The sequence below is a fragment of the Oculina patagonica genome, chromosome 13 (genome assembly GCF_052425735.1).
Source record: "Oculina patagonica isolate OP01 chromosome 13, crgOcupat, whole genome shotgun sequence".
NCBI lineage: Eukaryota > Metazoa > Cnidaria > Anthozoa > Scleractinia > Oculinidae > Oculina > Oculina patagonica.
The window spans coordinates 22,572,369-22,599,205 of record NC_135770.1 but is presented as its reverse complement, the minus strand read 5'-3'; the positions used below and the strand labels follow the sequence as shown (position 1 = coordinate 22,599,205).

The window sequence follows — 26,837 nt, the reverse complement described above, 5'->3', positions numbered from 1 at the left end:
CGCAAAAACTTAACAAACTTCATAGAAAAGTACCGAGACGTTGAAGACTTAGGCCTAAAATGGGATCTTGTCAAAATGGAAATTAGAGGTTTTACTGTCAAATTTTCAAAAATCAAAGCAAGAAGAAGACGAGATGAAGAAGTTTTCCTCCAAAAGAAAATCAACGAATTATTTACAAAAGCCGAAAAGAATAGAAACAACAGGCCAATAATTTGTGAACTTAATTCTACTCGAGCTCGTCTAGAAAAAATAATGGCACTTAAAACTCTCGGCACCATCATCAGGAGTCGCGCAAGATGGCATGAACAAGGAGAACGCAACAACAAATATTTTTTAAACCTTGAAAAAAGAAACCACTCCAGAAAGTTAGTCTCTAAACTGAAGCTACCGAACGATTCTGTCATAACTAACCAGTTTGACATTTTAGAAGAACAAAGTAAATTTTATAAATCGCTATATACCTCGCAACACGCGGAAAATGTTAAGAAACCGGAAGAGGGCGTTTTCTTTAATCCCAGCAACATCTCAGCTTTATCGGACCACGAACAGGCTCTATGTGAAGGTTTGATTACAGAAAATGAGGCTTTCAAAGCACTCAAAGAATTTGCAGCAGCCAAAACCCCGGGTACCGATGGTCTGTCGACTGAATTTTTAATTTTTTTCTGGCCTGAGCTTAAATCTCTAATTGTTGAAAGTTTTAATTATGCTTTTCTTAACGGTTCCTTGTCGATATCCCAACGACAAGGTATAATTTCGCTTATTCCCAAAAAGAATAAAGAAAAAACCATCCTTGAGAACCTAAGACCAATATCTCTTTTAAACGTTGATTACAAAATTCTCACTAAAGTTTTGGCTAATCGTTTAGAAAAGGTATTACCTAAAATAATAAATCCCGACCAAACCGGTTATGTGAAAGGGCGATACATTGGAGAAAATATCAGATTGATCCAAGATTTGATGTTCCATTTGGACAAAGAAAATTCGCCTGGCATCGCCGTTTTTGTCGATTTCCGGAAAGCCTTCGACACAATTGAGTGGAACTACCTGGAGAAGGCTCTCACACTCTTTAACTTTGGGCCCGATTTCCTACAATGGTTCAAGACTGTATATTCAAATATTTCTAGCTGTATTCTCAACAATGGTCACGCTTCTCACTTCTTTTCTTTAACTCGTGGAGTGAGACAAGGCTGTCCAATATCAGGCCTTCTTTTTGTTATTGGTCTTGATCTTCTCGCAAGAGCCATCAAAAATCACGATCTTATTAAAGGAATTACAATAAGAAACCATTATTAAAAACCACCATGTATGCAGATGACACCACAGTCTTTCTTAGCGATACAGAATCTGTTCCCCATTTACTCGAACTGCTAAACCAATTTAAGGTTGTCTCCGGCCTAGAAGTCAATTCCACCAAAACCGAAGCTATGTGGCTCGGCAAATGGAAAAATAGATGTGATACACCTTTCAATTTCAAATGGCCCGTCGACCCGATCTGCGCTTTAGGCGTCTTCTTTTCCTACGACACCACAAAAGCGGATAAGCTTAACTTCGACGAAAAGTTGCGAAGTATGGAAAAAGTTTTGAATATTTGGAAAAATAGGAAACTGACTTTAATTGGCAGAATAAATATCGTTAAAACTCTAGCCTTATCCAAATTAATTTTCAACAGCTCTAACCTCAGTTTACCAAAGGACTTGCCTGACACGATCAACAACATGATTTTTAATTTTATTTGGGAAGGTAAACCTCCCAAAATAAAGAAAACTACAGTCATAGGACAAAAAAACAAAGGCGGCCTAAAAATGATTGACTTTAAGGTAATGGAAACCGCTCTAAAAATCTCATGGATTAACAGAATACACCAAAACTCTTCCTCCTCCTGGAAAATTCTCGTTGAACATTTCTTTAGGCAACATGGCGGCCTTTCTTTCCTATTAAACTGCAGATACAATTCAAGGCAACTTGATCTAAACAATGCACCACCCTTTTACCAAGTGATACTAAAGCATTGGCAGGAAAACAAACATATTATCTCAGAAGACAATATTAAACGGCAAAATGAAATTATATGGAATAATAAAAACATCTTAATAAACAAACACATGATCTATTTAAAACAATGGCACCAAAGCGGCATTACCTTTATTAGTGACTTGCTTGATGATGATTTTGGTTTCTTATCGCATACCACATTTCAACAAACTTTTCAGCTGAAAATCCCGTTCACAACTTATTATGGTCTAATAAACGCAATTCCACCAAGCTGGAGATGCGAAATCAAAGCAGCAAAAGACCAATTTGAAAACGAAAATGCGTCGCAAAAATCCCCTTTACGCAATATTATTAACACCCGTTCTGTTTATGCAGCTATTATGGATCATTACTTCCAACCTCCAACTGCTGAACAAAGACTTCTACGGTATGGTTTCTCCCAAGAAAGCCTAAAAAATGTTTACAACTTCCCTTTTGCAATTACGATCGAAACAAAGCTTCAAATCTTTCAATATAAAATCATCCATAATATACTTCCTACCAGGTATTCGCTTTTTCGTATGAATTTATGCGACTCTGAAACTTGTCATTTATGTAAAACGCAGCCGCAAACATTGCCTCATCTACTCTACCGATGTCCTAAAATTTCTAATTTCTGGACTGCATTTCAAAAGTGGTGGTCCAAAAAACAACAAAATACAATTACTCTTTCAGAACGCGATATCCTTTACGGCTGGCATGACAACGCCATACAAACAAAAGATATTTTAAATTACATATCACTTGTAGCTAAGTATTATATCTTTTGCACGACCCAAGACTGCGATGATGTACCTTTTGACGGCTTTCCTCCTTTTCTAAAAAACAGATTGGATACTCTACAACATATTGCAGTTAGAAATAAAACTATTAACAATTTCGAATTAAAGTGGAAAGACTTTATTTAAGCTCATTTCCTTGTTTATTTATTTTTCTTTATTTTTTTTTTTTTTTAATCTTTTTATTTTTTTTATTTTTTTTTTTCATTTACTTTATTTTCCTATGTACCTGTACCTTTATTTTCATATGTAAATTGTAACAGTTTATAAACTACGTAACTTAATTGTAACTTACGTCTGCTCTTTTTTTTTTTTTTCCCTTTTTTTTTTTTCTTACACTGTAACATTTGTACAATGTTAAAATGGCAATAAAGATATAAAATAAAATAAAAAAAAAAAAAAAAAAAAGAGAAAATGAACGGTATCACCACCATCATCATGTCATCAACTTATTATCATCATCATCATCATCATCATCACGCTTTAGTTGATAACTTGGTTGGTAATAGACAGCTAAAAGGCTGATTTGGAGCTACTGTAGGCTTTGGTAGATTGTGCTCGAAAAAAAAGCATGTTATGCTTTTAGCAGTGCTCATATTTTTTAGAAATTATGCCAAAATTATGCTATTTTCTGAAAATTATGCTCTCTGTCACCGAAATTATGCTACTTACATTTTAAGGAAAATAAAGATCACCAGTAGCTCTATCAATTTTAACTTTAATGAACATTCCAGTCTTACAGTCTTTAGCATCGCAAATACGTATGTGCGCACCTCAAAAAGCCAAATGATTAACAAATGATATCCATATCAACCGTTTCTGGGTTCTGAATCCGAGCCAGAAAGTTACTTGTATATACTTGTTTTAGACGCCATTCACGCAAAGCCATCAGTTCAAAAAAAGACAACTATGCATTAAAATTAAAAAAAAAAATAATAAGATTTTAAAAATTTGAAAAACTCTCAGATATGCACAGGGTGACCTTAAGTCTACCGGACCATATTTGACCATGGGTCTTATCACAGACCTCATTATTTTTCCAAAAAAAAAATACAGAAATAAAATACAAACTGAATTACTTTAGAACTATGATGGTAATTTTTGCTTTCAACGCATAAAAGCTTGGATTATGCTAGCAGTGCTAAACTGAAATAAAAGCTTAAAATAATGCTCGTTTTGCTAAATTGTGCTTAAAATTATGCTAGCACAATCTACCAAAGCCTAAGCTACTGTACAAAATAAAACGTACTTAACTATGTATACGACTGAGAAAGATTTGAGTGGATTACCTACGACAAACTTTTATGCCAGGAAGCGCTGTCCGTGACCTTATTCCCTTACAGCAAGGCGCCCAAAAGTGTGATCACTTTTAATTTATTCACATTCTTTCGTGCAGATTTAATCCAATCAAAAGCCGTGGATAGCTTGCAGTTGACTTCTGATTGGATTAAATCTGCACGAAAGAATGTGAATAAATTAAAAGTGGTCACACTTTTGGGCGCCTTGCTGTAATTACTCTAACATCGCTAGTAAAAATAATTTACCTGTATGAAAAGATAAATTTATATCTTTCAGATGTTGACGAGTGTGCATCAGAAACACACGACTGCAGTGCTGATGCTGTATGTAATAATAACAATGGATCATATATATGCTATTGTAAGCCTGGTTATAATGGAGATGGCAGGATTTGTGAAGGTGAAGCATTCTATTTTTCATACTCTATTAGTTACTCTAAACTGAGGGAAAAAAAGGTTCCAAACAGGGATAAAGATTATGGGGAAAAGTTGTGTGGTTAAAAAAGGGGTCTAGGCGGCCGTTTACATATTTTCTTTAACAATTTAACAGTGATAATCTTAATCATCGTTCTTTTTACTGTTTTCATGTTATAATTCATGTTGCGAAATAATGGAGTAATGCTAGAGGCCTAGTAACAAGCCACATGTAAAACAGAGGGTAAATATAGTTTCTCTATCGATGTATCTAATCTAAGCTGTGTTTTACACGAGGTTGTTCTTGGTTTATATTGTAACGAAACGAAGTTTTGTGCACGAGCGGTTTATGTGCACGAGCTTGTAAAGACAGTTATATTGCGAAGAGTACGCGTAGTGAAGTCGTGTGCTAGGCATAAATAGGACTTACGCTTTCCTGTTGTGCGGTGTATGTGTGAGTAAGACTTAGAGTACAGTTGTTACTCAAAGTGCTGAAGTAATAAAAGTAATTGTGGACGAAGACGATCGTTATAATATTTAACCTGGTTAAACGTCGTTACATAATCTTTTTTTTTCATATTACTTTTATTCAGATATCGACGAGTGTAATGCATTAACCCATGACTGTAGTGCTGACGCTGTGTGCAATAATACCAAGGGTTCGTACAACTGCTCTTGTAAACCTGGATATTCCGGAGATGGACGGGATTGTGCAGGTGAAAAAAAAAACTCTTTGCAGGAAGAAGGAAAATAAACCATTTAAAACGTTACTAATTGAACATTGATTAGATAGACAACTGGATTGTTTATTAAAGGAAATAGAAGAATTGTAAATAAAAAGAAAATGAAATGAAGATAAAAATGAAGGAAAAAATAAAAATTAATAGAAACAAAACAAAAAGAATGAAAATGACCTTAGATGGAATTACATGAATTAATCAAATGAAACATTCACCTAGCTAATATTTAGGGTTCAATTGTGAATGCAATGTTACGCTACGTAGCACTGATATAAGAAGCCTGAAAGTAGAAAATTAACTGTAAGGTGATTTTTAAATGACGTAAAGAATCTCAGGAATCCTCTTCTGGGCGTTAGTTCTAAAAACGTCAACCTTGCCACGAATTTCCTCTTTTATTATACATTGTAGTCACTATTTGTCTCCTTACTGGCTAAAAGCTGACACCTAGTTCTGAGAATCAGCGTAAGCTACTGATTGTTCATTTTACTGCAAGCAGATTAGTTAATAATCTGTAGGTTGCGCGTGCAAGGCATGATTTTCAAGGGCAATTTCAATTTCACGTTTAGTGAGTGGCATCTTGGACACAGCGAAGTAATAACATGGCTCGTCAAATCGCTTCTTCAATAGAGCAAGAAATTAAAAGAATGCTGGACGATAAAAACTCAGAAAACACAAATGGATCACAAGATTGTTGCGAAGAAACTCTTCCACGAACACCTTAAGAAAAACATCCAGTGGCAGGATGGCATAAAAGTCATTAGCACAAGTGTTGAAATCGTTTTTCGTTATTTTTTTTTAAAAAAACGGTGTATGTTTAAACATTTATTAGATTCAGTTTTTATGACATCCAGAATAATCAAGGTCTCGGTTTCGGCTGATAACACTAATACTGACCATGATTATTTCGGATATCACCAAAATCTCATCCAATATATTTTTTTTATAATTAGCCACCACCTGCTCCCATCTGTCCTCGTAAGCGCCGTCGGTAGAGCGAAGATTTTATAATCCAGAGGTCATGATATGGCTTCGAATCCTAACCGGTGGTCCCCGATTTACTTTCTAGGGCTAACAATCAGAAGGAAATTTCTGGGTTACTTTACAACAATTGGAATTAATTACTCCAGATCCGTCTGGAACTTTCTTCTATTGAGGAAAATCTGAGGAGTTTAACCGTTAGCAAAGATAGCTTCTTATAGCGGAGCTCCCAGAGCGCAGCCCCATTCCTTAGAATTGTTGGTAAGACATCGAGCTGAAAAAAATTGGTTATGACGTCAGCGTACGAGCGAACGTCCGTACAGACTCTCGGGGAGGGGGGAGGGGAGTGCCAATGCAATCCTGACTAGAGGGGAGACAATGCATGCCATCCTCTTGTGATGTCAACGGCTGTCCAACGACTTACATTTTGTTATTGGGCATCAATGTTATGGTGAATTGACAGCTGTCAAAACAAGCTTTCCGCTGACCAGTATCACATGACCATATCGCGGGCTCAGATATAGAATACATCGAGGTCGAATGTTTTTTTGAAGTTGACCGCTGACCAAGTGACTTTTCACCATTGAATCGCGGGCGCAAGTACTTTTCTGTGGTCATTTGCTCTTGAATTACATGAAGCGGAAAGCGAAATTGGGTAAGTGCGCTGGTTGCTGTCGGCTCGGCTAAATGAAATTTATAAGCTTATCAAGCTTATTTTGAACTTGTGGCGAACAGAATTTCACAAAGGAACTTGTGGCCATTCTAAGACAGGAAACAAACTCACAACATGCCGATTTACCAAGTGTACGAATGAGTTCACGATCACCGAGAGTCTCCGCAATTGAAAAGCACACGACATTTTATTACAGATAAATTAATTCCTTAATGTATTCCTCGTTTATCCCGGGATAGCAGCCAAAGAAAAACAGATTGTGACCGATCGAAATGGACGTAAATATTCCAAGCTACTTGTTGAGTTTAAAGCAAAGACGGTCAAAGACAAAATCCCTTTACGAAACCAAGGTAAGCTATAAGCTTATGTATTATTGATGTTCCTTTTTTAACAGATTAGAAAAGTTTCTGTTATTTATCAATGTAATAGCACTCAGTCGTTCGTGTAACCGGTATGTCAGCAGAACAAGGGCATACAACCTTATTGAAATTCGTTTTGTCAACACGAGTTGTATTCAAAGTAGATAGCATCTACTGCGATAAATTTGTTTATCCTGTTATTAAATCACCGAAGTAGGAGGAACACGGCACTTTAAAACGTTAGAAAGAGCAAATTTCCAGTTACACTACAAGATCAAAAAAAGTTTAAAAAGGGCCTGTCTGCAATGAGGAGTATATCATTTAAAGCAAATTTAAAATACATGTACATTTAAATGTACATCAAGGTTTATGAGGTTAATTGAGTATTTATGGAGGTTGTAAGAGGCAGTTTGAGTTTATCATTAATTTTATATAAGCAAATCTGTTGCATTTCTAAAACTTGCTATATTAGGATTTCCATACCTTTTATGGGTTTTTTTTATATGGTGTACATATTGTTTTTAGTGAGGGAAAACAGGAATTCAAGGGGTGCAGTTAATGTCTGCGATGATGAAAGTAAGCATTAGATTAGTGTCATACCTTTATTTCTCTAAATGGTCTGTGACAGAGTTTAGTTTTTGTGAATCTACATCAGTGCATGAAACTTGTTTTGTAAGTGTAAAATTTTGGGGTTTAAGAAATGATAGGTGTTTCAACTGCTTGGTAAGTTTATGTTTCATTAAAATCGTGGTTTTATTGAGGAATTTAATTTAAGCTACTTTAAAATTATAAACATTCATTTGATGCCATTGAATGATCATCAACAAATCTTATGTCTTTTTTGCCTTTTTCAGGGTCAACACGAGTAGCAGAATTTCCACAGAGTTGCAGACACAGAAAGAGAAAAATGAACAATCAGATTATTATATTTATTTATTTTTTTTTATCAGAGGGCACGGTAACGAATCCTGCAATCTGATTGGTTCTTAGCACGGGCAAGATTCTCCTATATCTGCCCACGGGCCACGGTAACGCTTTCGTGAGTTTTTGTCTTGTGTTTACGAAAATTGAAACAGTTTTTTGTGCGCAAATTTAAGCTTTTATAGGCTAAAACTCGCTACTTCATGGAGTCAGACAGCCCTGAATGGCATAGTGAGAGCGAATTTTATTATCCCGATGAGGTAGACGAGAACGTGAACACTGAAAACATTGACAAATGCAAGCAAGTCAACGAAGCGACCGACAAACAGCAACAGTTCTTGGCTGAAGTGCATGATTTTATCGAAGAACAAAGGCCTGAAAACACGAAGAAAAAGACTCTGTATGACATAAATGTTTGGAAACGATATCTAACTTCAGCTGGCGAAGAGCGAAACATTGAAGACATACCTGCAAAGGACCTCAACCTTCATATTTCCCGTTTCTTCCCGTTTCATCGAAGTCTACAACGGTATTTGAACGACCACGGTTCAACCATCAATATCCTGAAAGACAAGGAGTTCTCCTTGTCCCGAGATGCCCTTTCCTCAAGAAAAAGGCAGTTATTACGCGATTTCGGCAAGGGAAATCGCCCACAAGCCGCTCGTCCTTTGACAGATGCAGAAGAAGACTTGATGTTTGAGCGAGGCGAATTTGGCGACCAAGACCCTGAAGTCCTGCAAAGAACCGTCTGGTGGCTCTTGTCACTCCACTTCGGGTTCCGAGCACGTGATGAGAGTCGAAAGCTGAAGTGGGGTGATGGAAAGCTCCAGATTAATGGTGAAACCGGCAATGAAGAACTGGTTTGGACCGCGGAGAGAGGATCAAAATGCCGCAGTACTAGTGGCGAAGGACCTGGCCGGCCATTCTCTCCAATAGCACAAGCAAGCAACAACACACGCTGCCCTGTTTTCTTTTACAAAGCCTTCAGAAGCCATCGTCCGACAGAGATGAACAATCCAGAGTCACCATTCTACCTGGCAATTAAACACAAACGAAAACCAAGCGATGCAGTATGGTATATGAATGCTCCGCTTGGAAAGAATTCTATCGGACAGTTTCTGAAGACGGCGTCAAAAAGAACGGGATTACAAGGGAACGTAACAAATCATGCAGTCCGAAAAACATCCATAGGCCGTCTACTGGATGCAGATGTCCCTCCTAATTACGTGGCACAACTAAGCGGCCATAAAAATCTGAAGAGTCTCGATTCGTACAAATCTGCTTCTCTCACTCACCAGCGGAAAATGTCACTCGTACTGAGCCGCTCAGAGCACATGGAACACAACGCAAGCACCACGACAAGCAACGCGCTTGCAGTAGCTACAGCATCTGCCAGTACAACCGAGCCCAATACTTCAGTTTATCCTCCAGGAACTCCAGGAGCAGCATCAGCGAAGGGTTTGTTCTCTGGCGCCACAATTGGCAAAATAGAAGGCTTTTCATTCACCTTCAATCTTGTTGATGAATCAAAGCAAGGCAAAAATCCGAAAAAACGCCGCATTATTATTGACTCTGATTCTGAATGAAAAACACTTTCACACACGCTGAAGTTGGACTTTTGTACCGACAATTTTTTGTATGTGGTTCAATTAACGTTTACATCTCGGTGCATCCATAGCTTTTCAGATGTATATTATAAATTTTCAATGACATTATATTCTGCGCAATTTCAAACGCGGTTGATGCCACACGGCATTTTGATTGACAGGTCGTTTTTTTGACAAGGAATCCATTAAAGTGCAACAACAAATCCATTTAAGTGCAAAAGCGTATTTCAAAACGGTTTTTATTAGATGAGAAAGTTGAAAACTATATTTAAATAAAAATATTTCCTCTTTGAAACTGTCAGTTTGTCGTAGTTTACTGCATTCGCGAAGCGCGATGTGTGTGCGGAAAAGGTCATCATGAAAGTGATATGAAATGGAGAAAAAAAAATAAGTATTTACCGGCTTAGGGTCGGTCCGTATAGTGAAAAACTGTGACCTCGGACTTGAAAATGCTGCCCTCGGCCTGCGGCCTCGGGCAGCATTTTCAAGACCTCGGTCACAGTTTTTCACTATACGGACCTCCCAGCCGGCAAATAGCATATATATATATTCTTCATTGCATGTACAAATAACACTTATGTACATGTACTGTGTGTAGAATACAATTTTTTTTATAAGGACAGGTGTAATTTTAAAGTTAATGAAATAAAGCCAGATAAGGTACAATCATGTACATAAAAAATCACCCTGCTACCTAAACATTTAATTCCCAGTGCCCACACTACAAAGAACAGTAATTATGATAATGAGATACACATTTCATCAATCTCTTAATGCATGGTAAAATGGTATGGTAAAATTTTTGCCAAGCAATCTATACCTGAGTTTAAAACTAACAAACAGTATTAATGCCTCTCCAGAATTTTTGCTAAGTTTACATGTAATTAAGCAAAGGGCAAAGGGACTCAAATAAAGAAAAAAGGTGTTATCGTTTTGGGGGACCCTATTTGGCAGAATGACAGAATGTCAATATTTTGCTTGCCACTACCTTTTACTCCAGTTTGCTAGCAGAAAGCTGTTATTTTTGGTTTTAGGCAATAATAAGACTGTCATCGTCACCATTCCATCGTATAGACCCCCTATTTGGGGGGAGGGGGTGTGGGTAAGCAACATACAAAACTTTCCAGTTGTATGCCATGTGCAGCTGTAACATACCAGTTATGATGAGGGTATGGATATTTTCAAGAGCAAACCTTTCTTTGTTCTTGGTTAACTTTGAGAGTTGCGAGTATATCTTTAGATGGTTATGCATAGACTACTAATGATATTCTTGATTGATGAATTTTTTAACTCTTATTTGGTGTTGTTCATGGTGAAAAGGGATACATATCATCATCCTCTCTTGATATCATATATAAAGAAAATAACATGAATATAAAAATCAGTCTAAAAAATTATAAAGGGGGAATAACTGGGGAGCTCCGCTTTTAGGCTTGCCTAAATCTATATATTAAACAAATGTTGAGAAGTTTAAAACAATATGTGCAACTTCAGTTTAAAATATTGAAGCCAACACATATTTTATTAGTAAATTATATCCTGAATCTTTTTCTCCTCTCTCTAATTAACCAGTGGTGCCGTGCAAGGAACTTTACGGAGTGTAAGTAGAAAAGACATCTAACCTAGTAGGATCTAGTAGAAAGCCCGGGCGTGGGCGTAGAAAGGTAAATACTCAATTGCTTATTTCTTCAGAACTAAAAGAAGAAACCGCTGCAATTGAAGGAGGCACTATCAGCGTTATACATTCCCAACCGGTGACCGCAAAGTAACAGATCACCGCTAAGTGATATTCCAATCGATTCCAACTGTTGCGAACTACCTACAAAGATTGTTTCTGTACAGTGACTTTATCCATACGCTAAATCCAGCACCTAACCTTATTTTCTTTCTGGTACCAATATTGTTTTTGTTCGCTTACCATCAGTTAAAAGATACTGCATGGTGGAGAAGAAAAGTAACGGGTCACAACATTTTACAATCTTTCGATTTGAAACAACTGTTACTGAACTTGAAGCTTTAGTTACCTACATGGCTGCCATAGGAACAAGTGACGACAATCGGTAATTCGCTCGTGTACTCTTATATTTTTGGTAACAAACATAACTGCCTTAGACAAAATATTGTACAAAATTGTATAAACATGAACATGAAGCATTCCACTTGAACATGATTACGTTGATTTTTGGGACCATGTTTACTCCTCAGAAGCAACGAAACGAACCCTTACTGTAGTCTTGGAGCGTGCGGAGTAGGTCAGTGGACGCTTGTCATGAAGATTGACGGTACAAAGGTATTTAGTTATCATAATATTATCAAGTATCACAATAATAGTAATGCCTGCGTTTGAGCCTGGTGGCACTTTATGCCGGGGCCTATCCCGGTTTCCTTGACAGTAGGCAGCTTATCTCAACAAATATATTTTTTTATTCCCTTCAAATTGTGATGGCCGAAGCTTTCTCGGGTATCTTTGTAGGTTCAAATAACACCTTATTAGGAATGAAAGGGACATTTCAAAACAACGTATTAATTTAATTAAGTCGTCTCAAAGCCGTATTTAAGTTGTCTTAAACAAAGCAACGCGTTTATTCCCGCGTCACATATTTGATTAGCTTGACTTACAATTTAGTCTACGACCAGGCTAAATACCTGCAGAAACAAAGCAAACAGGAAATGAAATCGAGAGCAAAGCTAGTGTAGATTAAAGTGGATACAAGGATCTTCCTCATTGACTGAGCTGGATTTCATGCGACTCACCTTCCCTGTAAGACCTTTAAAAAGAAATGAAAATGTTCATTATGATTAACTCTTCATTTATCCATCGATGGCATTCAATTTAAGCTTTTTAGCAACTTTGGATTCTACTTTTTAACGTTATTAGAAAAAGGTAAGTCAAAGAAGGTGGATTTCATGACGTCATATGAAGTTATACCTTTAAGGTTTTCTGGGAATACAAGTTTAGCTGTATCTCATGAGATTAATTTGATCATTATCTTGTGACAACTTAATCCAAGGTGACCATAGCTTAGTTTGTTTGTTTGTTTTTCGCCTTTTAGAGTACCTTCCACTATGATTCACAGTTTTGGAGCAACATGGCAACATTTAACCCAGAAGGAGGAGAAACTGTATTTGACACACAAGAGACGAAGTTGGAGACCTACTGGAACACACCATTCTCCAAAATCTGTCTCGGCATGAACATCCACGGCGAGGAAAACACGAATTTTGTCGTTATAGACAAAGTAGCAAACTCTTTGTATTCACTGATTGCTGACGGGCATTACCGCCCCACCTCACTGGGTCGTAACACGTGGAAGACGCTGATTGGTTCTGAAGCCTCCTTACAGCGCAACTGTAACATGGAAGGTTTTAATGCTGTGTGTACCAGCAGTTCGAAAGCAAGAATCGGTTTTATTGGCAACAATGAAAATGACTGCAACTGGTGTGATTCCAGAATCGGGTTTGGTACAGGAGGAGCTCCTGATGACTCAAACACGTGCGGAAACGCGGCTATGTGGAAACCAGATAATGGAGACAAACACATCAAAGCCATGGGATACGTTTTTGTACAGTAAGACGAGGCTCTGGATGGGCTCGTCGGAATCTTAGTTATCAATTAAATTTTCGGCGATTTCTTTGTTATCAGTTTAAATCTGCAGTACGTTTCTCAGCTATCACTAAATTTTTCAGATCTCAAATCTCAGGTATCAGTTAAAAAATAGTCATTTGTTAGCTGACAGTTTAAAACGCGGCGTCATTTCTCAGCTGACAATTAGCATTTTTTCCTGTTCTCAGCTTTCAGTTTGGCCTCATCCAGACCTTCTAATACATCATGCAATGAAAATGAATGAACAGACTGGTATGTTTCCAAAGAATTAAAATGACTACATCACGGATAGTCCTCATCAGAGTTTAGAATATGTCCATTTTATAAGCGTGATATGATACGTAAAATCTCGCTAAAACGAACTCGCCTCTATTCTATTGTTTTTTTTTTTTTGTTGTTGTTGTTGTTGTTGTTGTTGTTGTTGTTGTACATCTTATCTTTTATGCAGTATGATTTCATCAGAAACGTTTTATTTGTTTAAGTGAGTCAGTGAAATTTATTACTTGTGACATCCACGTTACTGGGCAAAAAATTTTAAGCGAGCTTCCATTTGGTACATGAAAATAATTGAAAAGGTGTCAACTAATTTTTCGCGTGCGCTAGAATAAAGAAAATGTAAGTTCTTAAAAGACATAAATTGTTCATTTATCTTTCTCTGAATGCAGCGAAGAGTAACGAAACAAAAGATAAATGACTTGTTAAATTCCCAAGCACAGGTGCATTTGTCGGAAGTGTGTTCAAAGTGCTGGAACGAGATTATGGGAAGAAATTTTGGGATGTAAAGTAACAACTTTTCAGTAATAATTTTATAGCAAATTTAAAAGCTAACCGTAAACCGGAGTGCGTGGTAGGCTAACCAGAGTGAACTCTGAACTTTTCACTCGGGTTAGCCTTCTATTCACTCCGGTTACCTACTATTCACTCCGGTTAGCTTACTATTCACTCTTGTTAGCCTACTATTCACTCCAGTTAGCTTACTATTCACTCTTGTTAGCCTACTATTCACTCCGGTTAGCCTACTATTCACTCCGGTTAGCCTAAATAGCACTTCGGTGAGCCTGTTTACGGTTAGCTTTCAATAATGGTAAAGGTAGCACAATATATTATCTTAGTCTGCATTCCGCATTCTGCATTCTGCATTCTACAAATGTCAGACACCGTAGGATATATATTGAAGAAATAAAGTGGACTCTTTAAATGTTTAAGGGTTGTTTCATAACCCATTCTAACAAAATATAACCAATAATAAGTAACTCCGGTGGATGAATTCCTTTTAAAGCGTAAAGTTGCCTTGTTCTCTGTATACAAATTGCTACGATTCACCGTCTAGAGGAGTGGAGGTGGTCTTAAGAGAAAGGAGGGGTGGGGTGGGGGGGGGGGGCTTATTGAAAAATTGAACTTTCAGATGGGGGTGGATTATTATGGAGAGTGCTTTAAAAAAGAGGGGACTGAGCTCGATATAGCTTTTACAGGAAGTTGTAATTGCATGATACCAAAAAAACGAGACAGTCGTGCACAGGCTACACGATAGCTGGACTTCAAATATGAGAACCAAGATAGCTGGCCATGCTAGTTAACGTGAATTCTAGTATTTGATCTATTTGGAAAGCTTAGTCGCATAGCAAAGCTCCGCCTTTGCGCGCTAGTTACTCGAAGAAATTTGCGCAGAGCGGTATTTTGCTTCCAAAGTGTATCTGTATGCGAAGACCCACCAGAATAGATGGCAAATTTTCATTATTTTCCTCCTAAGTTCCTGTCCCACGCAATTAAAAAGATTAACAAAATATTGTTTTGCAACGAAAGGTGTGTTGCTTTGTTGTGGGAGAGGATTGGTTGACGTCCCGAAGCATAAGCTTCAAATTTAAATTAAGTAATGACGTAGATTTCTCCACGAGTTGACTCTGGTTATTTTATGCCTAACAAAGTACATACTTATCAAATTTATGTTTCATATATTTTTGCTGAAAGGTGCAAGTATTACAATTTTAGTTCAGTGGCATAAACAAAACGATGACATTTTCCAAACAATGGCAGTAGGTCTTGTTAATTGAAAACAAACAATACTCGCCAGTGAATGGTGGGCTGAATCAGGCGCCGAGCGCCTACTAGTCAACTGACGTTAAAGAAATTTCTCCGTTAATAATTAAATGAAAAAAAATCCAATTTAGCTCACGGGGCAAATGTTTCACAGGGCTTTCCATTCAAACGTAAAAGTGTTATAAAAGTTTTTATATTGGCGAGCATGTATTCCATTTTGATCCGCGGTGTTCAGTTTTACTTTTTATCTTTTCTGATCATGATTCCAAAGGCTAGTGGTTTTGAAGGTGAGTTTCGTTTCTTCGTTTCTTTCTCTATGTCTATGATTATTTGTGACTTAATGACTTAGTTTTTAAGAACCAAATTTATTTTGCATTTTAATTTTTAAGACCATCATCAGACCCTTGCTAGAGTTAAATCATATTTGTGTTGTATTTTTTTCCTTTTTTTGCAAATCACAAACCATAAGAATCATACTGAGTAAAACAAATTATTTTGTATGAAATTTAAACGGAATCAAGCGAGGAGGTCGAGGCATATACAAACATCCATATTCAACATATCTATGCATTTTTTGTTAACCAGAGAAAAAAATTTCTTAGCGCTCTATTTCTTACTAAAGTTCAAGTAACAACGTTATCTTAGCTATTCTTTCATAAATTGTATCGTTCCAGTTTCTGCCTCTACGATTATTATTCTTGATAACAGGTGACTGGAAGTGATCTCGATTGATGTGTTGACCTAATGATTTTGAAAAACGATTTCACGACTCTGAAGCTTAAGAAAGTTATTCCTTGAACAGTTGAGCATCTTTTACGGTCGCCTTTTATCATTTTAATACTGTTTGGCTCTGATTTAGCCAAACAGAACGAAACAGCCATTATTATTGTTCACTAGGAAGGCAATTTCGTCACATAAACAACGTAAATCAACAATTTCTTGGAGGACGGTGGGATAAGGCGTGAGGAAAGAGAATTAAATTATATTTAGTTGCATTTTATGTATTTGCTTTCCCTGTCAAAAATATGGAAATCAAAGTGAACGTGAAAATTATTGTTCTATTCTGAATCATGGGTTAATATTGATCCAGTTCATTAACCATCACTAGTACCTGCTGTTTTGTTTACTAGCCGTGAGTTCGCAACTGTAAATATGTGTTACTGTAAATACCATTTGCACAAAGCTGTATAATACAACTGTGAGTTTTTGAAAGTAACTACGGTTTCAGAGCTCGCTTAGGGTTAACTTTACCCAGTCGAACTTATGAACGTTTGTTTTGTGTTTATAAAAATAGTTTTCAACCTTATTATGTCATTAGCGTATTCTCTGTTGCCACGGAAGAATGTTTTGCTCTAACAGATCCCGGCCCCCAGGAGTCTGACAAACTCCGTCGCCACAAGCGTGCTTCCCCTTTTGGATTGCTGATAAGAAAGAGAAAAACACCAACAGCGAAAAACCAATTGCCACAAAGGGTCGCAACTGCAAACATTTAATTAAGTTGAACCTGGTAAAATTACTGTTTTCATTGGCATTCGGTGATTTTGTTTTAATTACAAAATATTCAATTTTATTAACCCCTGAAAATTTTCGTTAACCTTCGGCAAAGCACAAAATTTGGCAACAAATTTAACAGCATAAAAACCAACATAGTGACAGATTAGTTGATTATTCAGCTGGCACAAACTCAATTATCTGATGTCTTGAACGAAGCCCAGCCAAGTTTAATTTACAGGTAGTGGGAGATTTAAAAGAAACCATTGTAGCTCTCAGCCATTTTATGCCCGGTTTAAATTAGCTTTCTCAAATTCATTATAATTATACCGTATATTCTCGATTAAACGCCGGGTATCGAATAAACGCCGGGTCTCCAAGACGAAGTTGAAAATAGGCCCCTCGGGTATTTATTAAAGGTATAATAAACTGTAAGCATATTAGCCTGATACATTTTCTGTCAAAAATAACGAATAAAAGCCATTGCTTAATGAAAATCGGGCTCGAATAAACTACACAAGTCAAATAAACGCCGGATCTACCAGGCCAAGTTTGAAATAAACGCCGGGGGCGTCTAGTCGAGAAAATACAGTACATTTTGTTTTTAACCTACTAGAACGCCCCTTTCTGGTCAGGTGGATGGTTTAGAAACCCAATGAAAAAAGTGTTGAAAACCAGACGTGTCGGAAACGATTTTAAACCAATGTTTAAAATGCTTTCTAATCTGCATATTCATGATTTTACAAAATGACTTTCAATGCAGACGGACAATAAATTTCGCCAACAAACATTTCATTTCATTACGAAACTTACAGTTATACTGTCGACATCATCCCGTGTTAATTTGGCGACCATGGAATTAACGGTTTTAAAGTATGAGGGGAAGTGGTTTCAAAAGCATCTCGTTGACTATTCTCTCATAAAATACTCGGGCTCGAAGGTCTGATTGTTAATAATAAAATAGCCGAGATTCTCGTGCAGTGCTTTTCACAAAAATGCTGCTTCCTTTCCCAAAGTGTAAATAATAGATATGACGTTATATCAAGCATTCACACACACAAGCTGATCGTTTACAGTTAGCTTGTTTGCAATAAATTCAGGAACTACAATTGTTTTTATATTCAGAGGTGGATCAATCAAACAATGAAAGCTAGTGGAGAAAATTTTACGCTTATAGTGGCTTTACATTTTCATTTATTTTTCTTTTGTTTTCGAAAGAACCTTCGCCTAGCTGGTGCTCCGATTTTCTCTGCGCCATCTCAGGAGCGAGATCACGTGGCTGGTTATCATGATTTTGTGTTACTTAACAAAACAGTAAAGGTGTTGGTATTAATTGGAAATGCACTAAGAGTAGGTTGGCTTTGCTGAAACGTGCCGTACTAGTCATGAAAATTGTTAAAAAGTGGTACGGCTACGGACGGATAGGTCAGTAGTGGCCTAAAACATGGAAAAGTCGGACCGACGTTTTTAAGTTTGACTGTGTAACTTGGAAGAAAATCACTTAAAAAGCCATTGTTTACGTTTATTCACACCTTGGCGAATGGTTTTATTTTATGCCTTTCTATTGTTGTTCAAAGGATATGTTGTTGATCACTGAGTGCACTCTCGTAATTCTATCATAGTTTACACAAAACCTTAGAAGATAGAGACCGCCCATTTAAGTAAAATGTGAAAACATTGGAAATAAGTTTTTATTCCTTAAATATATATTCATTGTCCTAATTACGTTGAAGCCTGCAACATACAACCTATGTCAATAATAACTCTTTCATAGACCAATGCCGTCAATTGGAGTTCAAAGCCGAACAATCATTTGAGGGCAAACGTCTCATAAACCACGTGATACGGTTTCATGACGTCATGATGGCAGACTTCTGTGATGCGCTGTGTTACATGGAGCATAACTGCGCCAGTTATAATTTAATGTTGAAAAGTGACAGTGAGGGAAACAAATGTGAATTAAATAATTCTACTCATGAAGGATACGAAAACGACCTGGAGGATAATCAAAATTATGTTTATCGTGGAACTAAGGTAAGAATAAAAAGGCAAACTCTTTTTCTAATTAAGAGATGTTATTAGTTCTGAACAGACTTCCAAATCCTTTGCCCCTTTACACCGTTATGATTTTTTACACTATTACAAGTTTGTTTAGAAGATAAAGTGATTTCCTTAATAAAAATTCAGTTTAAAGTATGTGCAATACAGTGGAACACTGTCGTTCCGACAACAAACTGGCAACCAAAATGTGATGGTATTTACCTGTTGGCCTTATTAAAGAGGTTTAAATAAGAATATGATTGAGCTCTTCGCAGGACAAAAGAAACAGACTGCGACCACAAACCGGTCGTATAGTATCGACAAATAAGGTGATAGTTCAAGCATCCTTTCATTTGGGAGAGGCAGTGGCCCAATGATTAGCGTGTTGGTATCCGGATCGAGCGGTTCGGGTTCGAGCCCTGGCCGGGGCACTGCGTGGTGTTATTGGGCAAGACAGTTTACTCCCATAGTGCCTCCCTCCACCCAAGGGTGTAAATGGGTACCGGCGCATTAATGCTGTGGGGTAACCCAGCGATGGACCAGCATCATATCCAGGGAGGAGTAGAAATACTCCTATTCACTTACTACTACAGAAACTGGGATAAGCTACGGCCTAATGGACCACTTGGCTCAACGCAGACTTTAACTTACCTTTTTTTATCTACAAAAATTCAAACAGGGATATTTATTTTTAAATGTTGCTTAGTTCGGGATGACAACAACGAGTGACATTATATAAGCTCATGCCATGAAGTTTGTTTTAAATTACTGAACATTGACAACGTTCGTAATTTTCTCATTTTCTTTTTTTTTTCCAGAGCGCTTGTGTTAGTAACCCTTGCGCGAACCATTCAACCTGTCAAACTGGTTTTACAGACAAAGGATATCGCTGTTTGTGTGCAGCTGGATTGGAGGGTCATGAATGTCAAAATGGTAAGAACAAATGATTCAGCTTCGGTACATTCCTTTTTTACAACCCAAACCTTGACCCAAATTAACAATCAATTAAACGAATTATTAGTAAATCATAAATATTGGTTATTCTTAATATATCATGAATTGATCTAAAATCATGCATTCCTATACACGCGACTATTTGAAAATTTGAAAGCAAAATTTCTCTCAGAGTATAAACACGTGGACTGAAATGGGCAACAAACAGCCTAAGAGAATAAGACGTATTGTTGCCAAAGCAAACCAAAATACAATTATGGAATGTAACAATCAGTATTTATTCTGCAGTTTTTCTAGAGAACACTGTAAAAATAATTATTGATGTCAAAAAGTGTAAATGAGGGTAAGTCCGGGGGTTAATATTATCATTCGATGAATTTTTCCTTCATTTTCATTGGCCAAGAGCCTATCACATGATCTACAAATAATGGTCTGCTCTTGCGCATTAGCGCCTGACAGTAATTTTGCTGCAAGTATATATAAAGTTATCGCTGTTGTTAAATGTTTCGTTGTTTAGTTTTGTGTTGTTATAACAGTTCAATTTTCTTCTTTTTTCAGATATTAACGAGTGCAATGCCTTAACCCACGACTGCAGTGCTGATGCCGTGTGCAATAATACAAAGGAATCATACAACTGCTTTTGTAAACCTGGATATTCTGGAGATGGACGGACGTGTGACGGTGAATCTATTTCAGCCGTTTGGTAGTCCTCCCCCTTTGGCCGCTGTCTGTAAAAGGGTGCAAACATTGTCACAAAATAATGTGAATCTCGTTGTGTAGTTATATCTGTGAGAGTATTATATTGTTTTCGGTTTGTCGAGGAGCTCATGGGTTTTTTAGGGTGGGGAATGGGAAGGGACTTGCATTAAACTACAGTGTATAGCCACCAAAAAGGAAACGTCCTTAGTCCGTGTGCTTATAGATGAAAGTGCTTTTGCTGCAGTGATTTTTAGCGCGGACAATATAACCACAAAAAAACAATATGAGCAGACGTTTGTGCTCATGTTTAAGCTTAAATTAGTTATATTTTTAGTCATTTTACTGACGAACAAAATTGCTTTCAAATTAAAGAAAATCTCGAATTTATTTTTTTTTACTGATAAGAAACTACAAAGGAAAAAAAAACCAATCCGAAAATAAACTAGTATCATCATCATCTTTATCACCATCGTTATCATCATGCATCATCATCATCATCATCATCATCATCATCATCATCACCATCATCATCAACATCATCATGCTTTATATGATACGTAGGTTGGTAATAGGCAGCCAAAAGACTGATGTGGACCTACTATACAAAATAAAACCAGAGGTGGATCCAGGAATTTGTGTGACTAGTTTCTACCAAAAGAAATTTTTATTTGAGACTTAAAATCGCAGGGGGGGGGGGGGGGAAGGGGGGAGTCCGGGGGCATTCTCCCTCGGAAAATGTTTGAAACTTGGATGGTCTGTAATGGAATCTGGTAAATATTTGGAAATATATTAAGGATCAACCAATATACGTGGCAGACATGTTCCCAGCATCATCAAACCAAGGTCACGAACTGAATTAATTATTTACTCCTTGATTGCGTTACCGGTTGTTTCTTCTCCACAAAGGCGGAAACCAACAAACACCTCTCGAATATTCTTTGAAGGGTCGACATAGCGGAGGACAAGAGACAGGTTTACTTTGTTCGAAACGCCCGCTGCCTCGTCAGCCATAACAGAAGAAACATTCTGGTTTATTTAACTTCCGCGATGATCTTTGAAGAAATATAATTCCCCACAGTTTCGATATAAATCTCGTTCTGTATCGTTTTGGAGCGGAAGGTGGCATTTCTTGGCGCATTCTCGAAATGTTCCTTTAGTTTTACATCACCACTGTCGATACGAAACTCCAGAAGGGCTTGAAAGTTTTCTTGGAGATTGCTGTTATCTGGGATGTCATCTCGTTTTTCCCTCAACGGAATGTTGTTTTGATCACAAAAGATTACAGTTTTCACAATCGATTTCACTTCAAACTCGAACAGTAGATCTGGGGCGCTTTCCATTCGACCAAAAATTCTGGTTTGAGTTTCCGGAAAATTCCAGTGGCAAATGGGACAGCATTTTCCAACTTTTCCGGTTGACTGCACGGAAGGCAAAACAAAATTTGCATATGGTCAGGTAGTGCGTCTAATATGGAAATTTCTACGGTGCATTAAAATAATGCACTGTTGCCGGTTTCCTGCACATATAACTCGATATTTTTGCAAATAAAAAGCATTCCGAGCGAGCACTGAAAATAAACGCCATGAATGACATCGTGGCTACAAATACAGGGACCTTTCGAAAGGCACACTACAAGCAAAGAAAACGTCGCCAACCCAAAAACTTTAATGAGCAAAACAATGCCGTAGCCTGCACGCGCGTTATAAATATTTGTACATTTCTTTGCTGCCGCCTGCAAAACAACAACGAAAAACAACCGAGTTCACCAAAATTTTTTATTTGGAGTTTCAAGAATGCTTCCTTAACGCACGTAGCTGCATTCAGCTGCACGAATCGCTAAATTTTCTGCCGAAGGAACTCAGGCTGAGTGTAAATTGGTAGCTTTTTCAAAAATTTCCGGAAAAGAGGACAACCTCGCAAGGTAGACCCAAATTTTCGAAAACAATTTCCGGGAACTTTCAGTTCCATTTGATTTTTCTTCTGGAATTTCCGGGGTTTTCGGTTGAATGGTTCGCATTTCGGAAAGTCAACACTTGCCGGATTTTCTGGAAACTTTCCCAGGAAATTTCTGTACCATTCGTCCTTGTTCCGAAATTTCCGGAATTTTTGGTCGAATGGAAAGCGCCCCTGGCTTCCAGACGCTTTCAATAAACCGAAACTTTTCAGTATCGGTAAACGAGGCAAAAACGGTACCGATATCAAACGGTGAACACTTCCTTTCGACAAACGAGCTGATGCTCCCTCGAAAGTAGCGACGCCACGAAACGTCACTCAGATTGACTAATTCACGACTAGTGCACGGTAATCGCAGCAGCCAATGAAAAGAGACTTTGACTGGTGCACAAGTATGCTGACTAGTGCACAAGAAACAATAGAAAATTTGCACTAGTGCACATATTGAGCAGAGATCTACGGAGGGGGAGGGGGAAGGGTGAGAACTACAAAATGCAGTGCCGCAGGTGGAATTAACAAATTCTGTATGATATTTAAATACCTGGGACGAATTGGAATCTTCTGCCATGGTTTTCGTAGGTTTTTTTAAATGTCTTAATTATTCTGACTAGTTTCTGGAAACAAGTTGCACTAGTCTGTATCCAGCCCTGAAAACGTATCTAACAAAGTGTACGACTGAGAAAGATTCAGGCGGATTACTTATGACATAATTAAAAAATATATAAATTATATGGCCATTTTATGCCAAGGCGCGCTGTCCGTGACCGAATTCCCTTAAATTAAGCTAACATCGCTAGTAAAAATCGGTTTTAAACTGTACGAAAAGATACGTCTATATCTTTCAGATATTGATGAATGTGCTTCACAAACACACGACTGTAGCGCCGATGCTGTATGCAACAATACCAACGGATCATACATATGCTATTGTAATCCTGGATATTATGGAGACGGAAGGATTTGTGAAGGTGAAGCATTCTATATTTCATATTTTGTAAAGTGAGAAAACAAAACTGTTTCAAACAGGGATAAACATGGTAGGGAAAAAATTGTGTGGTTCCAAGCAAGATCTGAAGGAAGAATTGAGTTTCCGGTCATAAACTTATCGGCTTTTGTTTTCGTGTTTTTGTTGTTGTTGTTGTTGTTGTTGTTGTTGTTGTTGTTGTTTTGTTGTTGTTTTTTTCGTTAATGGTAGTATTTCGAATCAACATGCGGTTTACCACATAAGAAGCTATGAACAGGGCCTAGGCGGCAGTTTGGAAGGGACAGATTTTCTTTAACAGTTTATATTAATAGTGCCAATCTTAATCATCTTTCTGTTTATTCATGTGTTGTGCAATAATGCAGTTATGCTTGAGACCTAACAAGCCTGAGGGTAAATGAAATTTATCTATATATCGATTTTGTTATCTAATTTAACCGAGATTGTTCTTTGTTTATATTTAACCTGGTTAAACGTCGTTACAAAATATTTAACTGTTTGTATTCAGATACCGACGAGTGTACTGCTTTAACCCACGACTGCAGTACTGATGCTGTGTGCAATAATACTGGCGGTTCATACAGCTGCTCTTGTAAACCTGGATATTTTGGAGATGGACGGGATTGTGCAGGTGAAATAATCCTTACAGTAAGAATGAAAATAAACAAGTTCGATCACACGTTTGTAATTAAAAATTGATTAGGCATGAGAAAAGAATACTATTCTGAAAAATATAGAAGAAATGTAAAGAAAACAAAGGAAGATAAAAATGAAGAAAAAAAAAACAAGAAAATTAAAAGATACGAAACGAGACGGAAATGATGACAATGATCTTTGATGGAATTATATGAAATAATCGATTAAAAGATATATCTAATATTTATGGTGCAATTATTAATGCAATATTGCGCTACACACCACAGATATTAGAAGCTTGAAAGTAAAGAAATAAACTGCTGGAATTCCCAGGTATTCGATCCCTTCTGTGTGTTAGTGCTAAAATTATCAACCTTGCTACGAGCTACCACCTAAAATGCCAACCGCCTGCTCCCGTCTGGCCTCGTAAGCTCAGTCGGTAGAGCAAGTTTGTTCAATCCAGAGGTCATCGGTTCGAATCCCTCCTGGGCCAAATATGTTTTTATTGGTTCTTTGTTCCATGTGTTCCTCGATTTCCTTTCCATTGAGGAAAAACTGAGGCGTTAATCTTTAACCGTAAATATGATTTGAAATATTGAGTCTAATATATACATTATTGGTAAAATCTATCTTGAATCTTTTTCTCTTCTCTCTGTTGAACCAGTTATGCCCTGCATGGACCTTTACGAGGCGAACTTGTAAGTAGAAAGAACTGTAACTGTAAGTAGAAATGACAACTAACCAATAGAATCTAGAAAAAAGGCAGCGCGTGAGTGTAGAAAGGTAAATAGTCAACTGCTTATCTCTTCGATCAGATAGAAAACAAGTAACCACGGCAATTGAAGAAGGCGCTATAAACAAGCCCAACTGGTGACCGCAAAAAAGAGAGATGACCCCTAAGTAAGATTCAAAAGTGTTGCAAACTATTTGCAAAGATTGTTTTTGTACACTAAATCCATAAAGCTAAATCCAGCACTCAACGTTATCTTTTCTAGTACCGATATTTTTTCTTTCGCCTAATATGAATTAAAAGTTCACGGGTCCCAGTTACTCCCCTGTCTCCACCCAACCCCCAGAAAAAGAACAAAAAGTTTACTGAATGTGGAGCTTCTGGTAGCTACATTACCGCCATAGAGACAAGTGACGTCAACCAATTCCGTCGTCGATTCGTGCACGTGTTCGAACGTGTACTCTAATATTTTTGTAACAAAATGCCTTAAACAGATATTGTACAAATTTAAGCAACATAAACATGAAGTGTTACGATTGAAAATGATCATGTTGATTTTTGGGACCATGCTTACTCATCAGAAGCAACGAAGCGAACCCTTACTGTGGTCTTGGAGCATGCGGAGTAGGTCAGTGGACGCTTGTCATGAAGATTGACGGCACAAAGGTACTTAGCTATTATAATATTTACATGTATCACAGTAATAGTAAAGCCTGCGTTTGAGCCAATTCAAGCGGCCCTTCAGGCTGGAGTTTATCCCGGTTTCCGTAGCAGTAGGCGACTTACCACAAAAACTATTACTTTTTCTCTTCAAATTGCGATAGCCGAAGCGTTTTCAGGTATCTAAAACAACACTTTAGGAATTTAAGGCACATTTGATAACAACGTATTAATTTACTTAAGCCCTAAAGACGTCTACAATAATGCAACGCGCTTATTTCCGAGACTCATATTTCGATCAGTTTGACTAACAATTTAGCTGTGCGACCAGGCTAAATTGCTGCAGAAACAAGGCAAAGCTCGTGGAGATTAACTGATGAGATAAAATTATCTTCTTCGTTGATTGGGCGGGAGTTGATGCTACCCACTCTCCCTGTGGGGCCTTTAAAAAGAAAAAAAGTTTCACATGCAACCCTGAAGAGCTAAAATGTTCACTATGATTATCTTTTCATTAATCCCTTGATGGCATTCAATTTACGGTCCTTAATGATCAATTCTTAAAGTTGGCTTTTAAGTTTGGATTGAAGGTTTCCCAAAATTTTCGAATTTTTAGGTAAAGTTTCTTGTTGTAAAGTTTAATTTATGCTTTAAAGCAACTTGAGATTAACATTTCTAACGTCTCTAGGAAAGAGTAAAATTTAAGATGGCGGAGTTCTTGACACCATATGAAGTTATACGGGAATACGAGTTCACATGTACGTCATGAGTTTAATTTAATCATTATCTTGTGACCAAGAAATCCAAAGTGCTAGCTTAATTTCAATTTTGTTGGTCGAAATTTTGCTTTTCAGAGTACTTTCCGCTATCATTCAAATTTTTGGAGTAACATGGAAACATTTAATCCAGAAGGAGGAGAAACTGTGTTTGACACACAAGAGACGAAGTTGGAGACCTACTGGAACACACCTTTTTCCAAAATCTGTCTCGGTATGAACATCCACGGCGAGGAAAATACAAATTTTGTCGTTATAAACAAAGTAGCAAACTCTTTGTATTCACTGATTGCTGACGGGCATTACCGCCCCACCTCACTGGGTCGTAACACGTGGAAGACGCTGATTGGTTCTGAAGCCTCCTTACAGCGCAACTGTAACATGGAAGGTTTTAATGCTGTGTGTACCAGCAGTTCGAAAGCAAGAATCGGTTTTATTGGCAACAATGAAAATGACTGCAACTGGTGTGATTCCAGAA

At 37.4% G+C, this 26,837-nt stretch overlaps 3 protein-coding genes across 3 annotated transcripts in view; all 3 read left to right on the top strand.

Annotated features, from left to right (window-relative positions):
- Positions 1-26,837, top strand: part of LOC144636267 (uncharacterized) — a 133,085-nt gene that overhangs the window by 39,922 nt on the left and 66,326 nt on the right. Inside the window, exons 11-14 of the mRNA XM_078495431.1 lie at positions 23,424-23,546; positions 24,069-24,191; positions 24,861-24,894; positions 25,508-25,592. Coding sequence (XP_078351557.1) covers positions 23,424-23,546; positions 24,069-24,191; positions 24,861-24,894; positions 25,508-25,592 — 365 coding nt within the window. The remainder of the gene's footprint in view (positions 1-23,423; positions 23,547-24,068; positions 24,192-24,860; positions 24,895-25,507; positions 25,593-26,837) is intronic.
- LOC144636528 (putative skeletal organic matrix protein 5) lies at positions 11,761-13,866 on the top strand. Its single transcript, XM_078495756.1, has 2 exons — positions 11,761-12,090; positions 12,854-13,866. Exons 1-2 carry the CDS (start codon positions 12,070-12,072, stop codon positions 13,370-13,372), a joined length of 540 nt encoding a protein of 179 aa, XP_078351882.1. The 5' UTR covers positions 11,761-12,069; the 3' UTR covers positions 13,373-13,866.
- LOC144636524 (uncharacterized) lies at positions 15,667-20,693 on the top strand. The gene is made up of 4 exons (XM_078495753.1): positions 15,667-15,728; positions 18,707-18,966; positions 19,791-19,905; positions 20,485-20,693. Exons 1-4 carry the CDS (start codon positions 15,701-15,703, stop codon positions 20,631-20,633), a joined length of 552 nt encoding a protein of 183 aa, XP_078351879.1. The 5' UTR covers positions 15,667-15,700; the 3' UTR covers positions 20,634-20,693.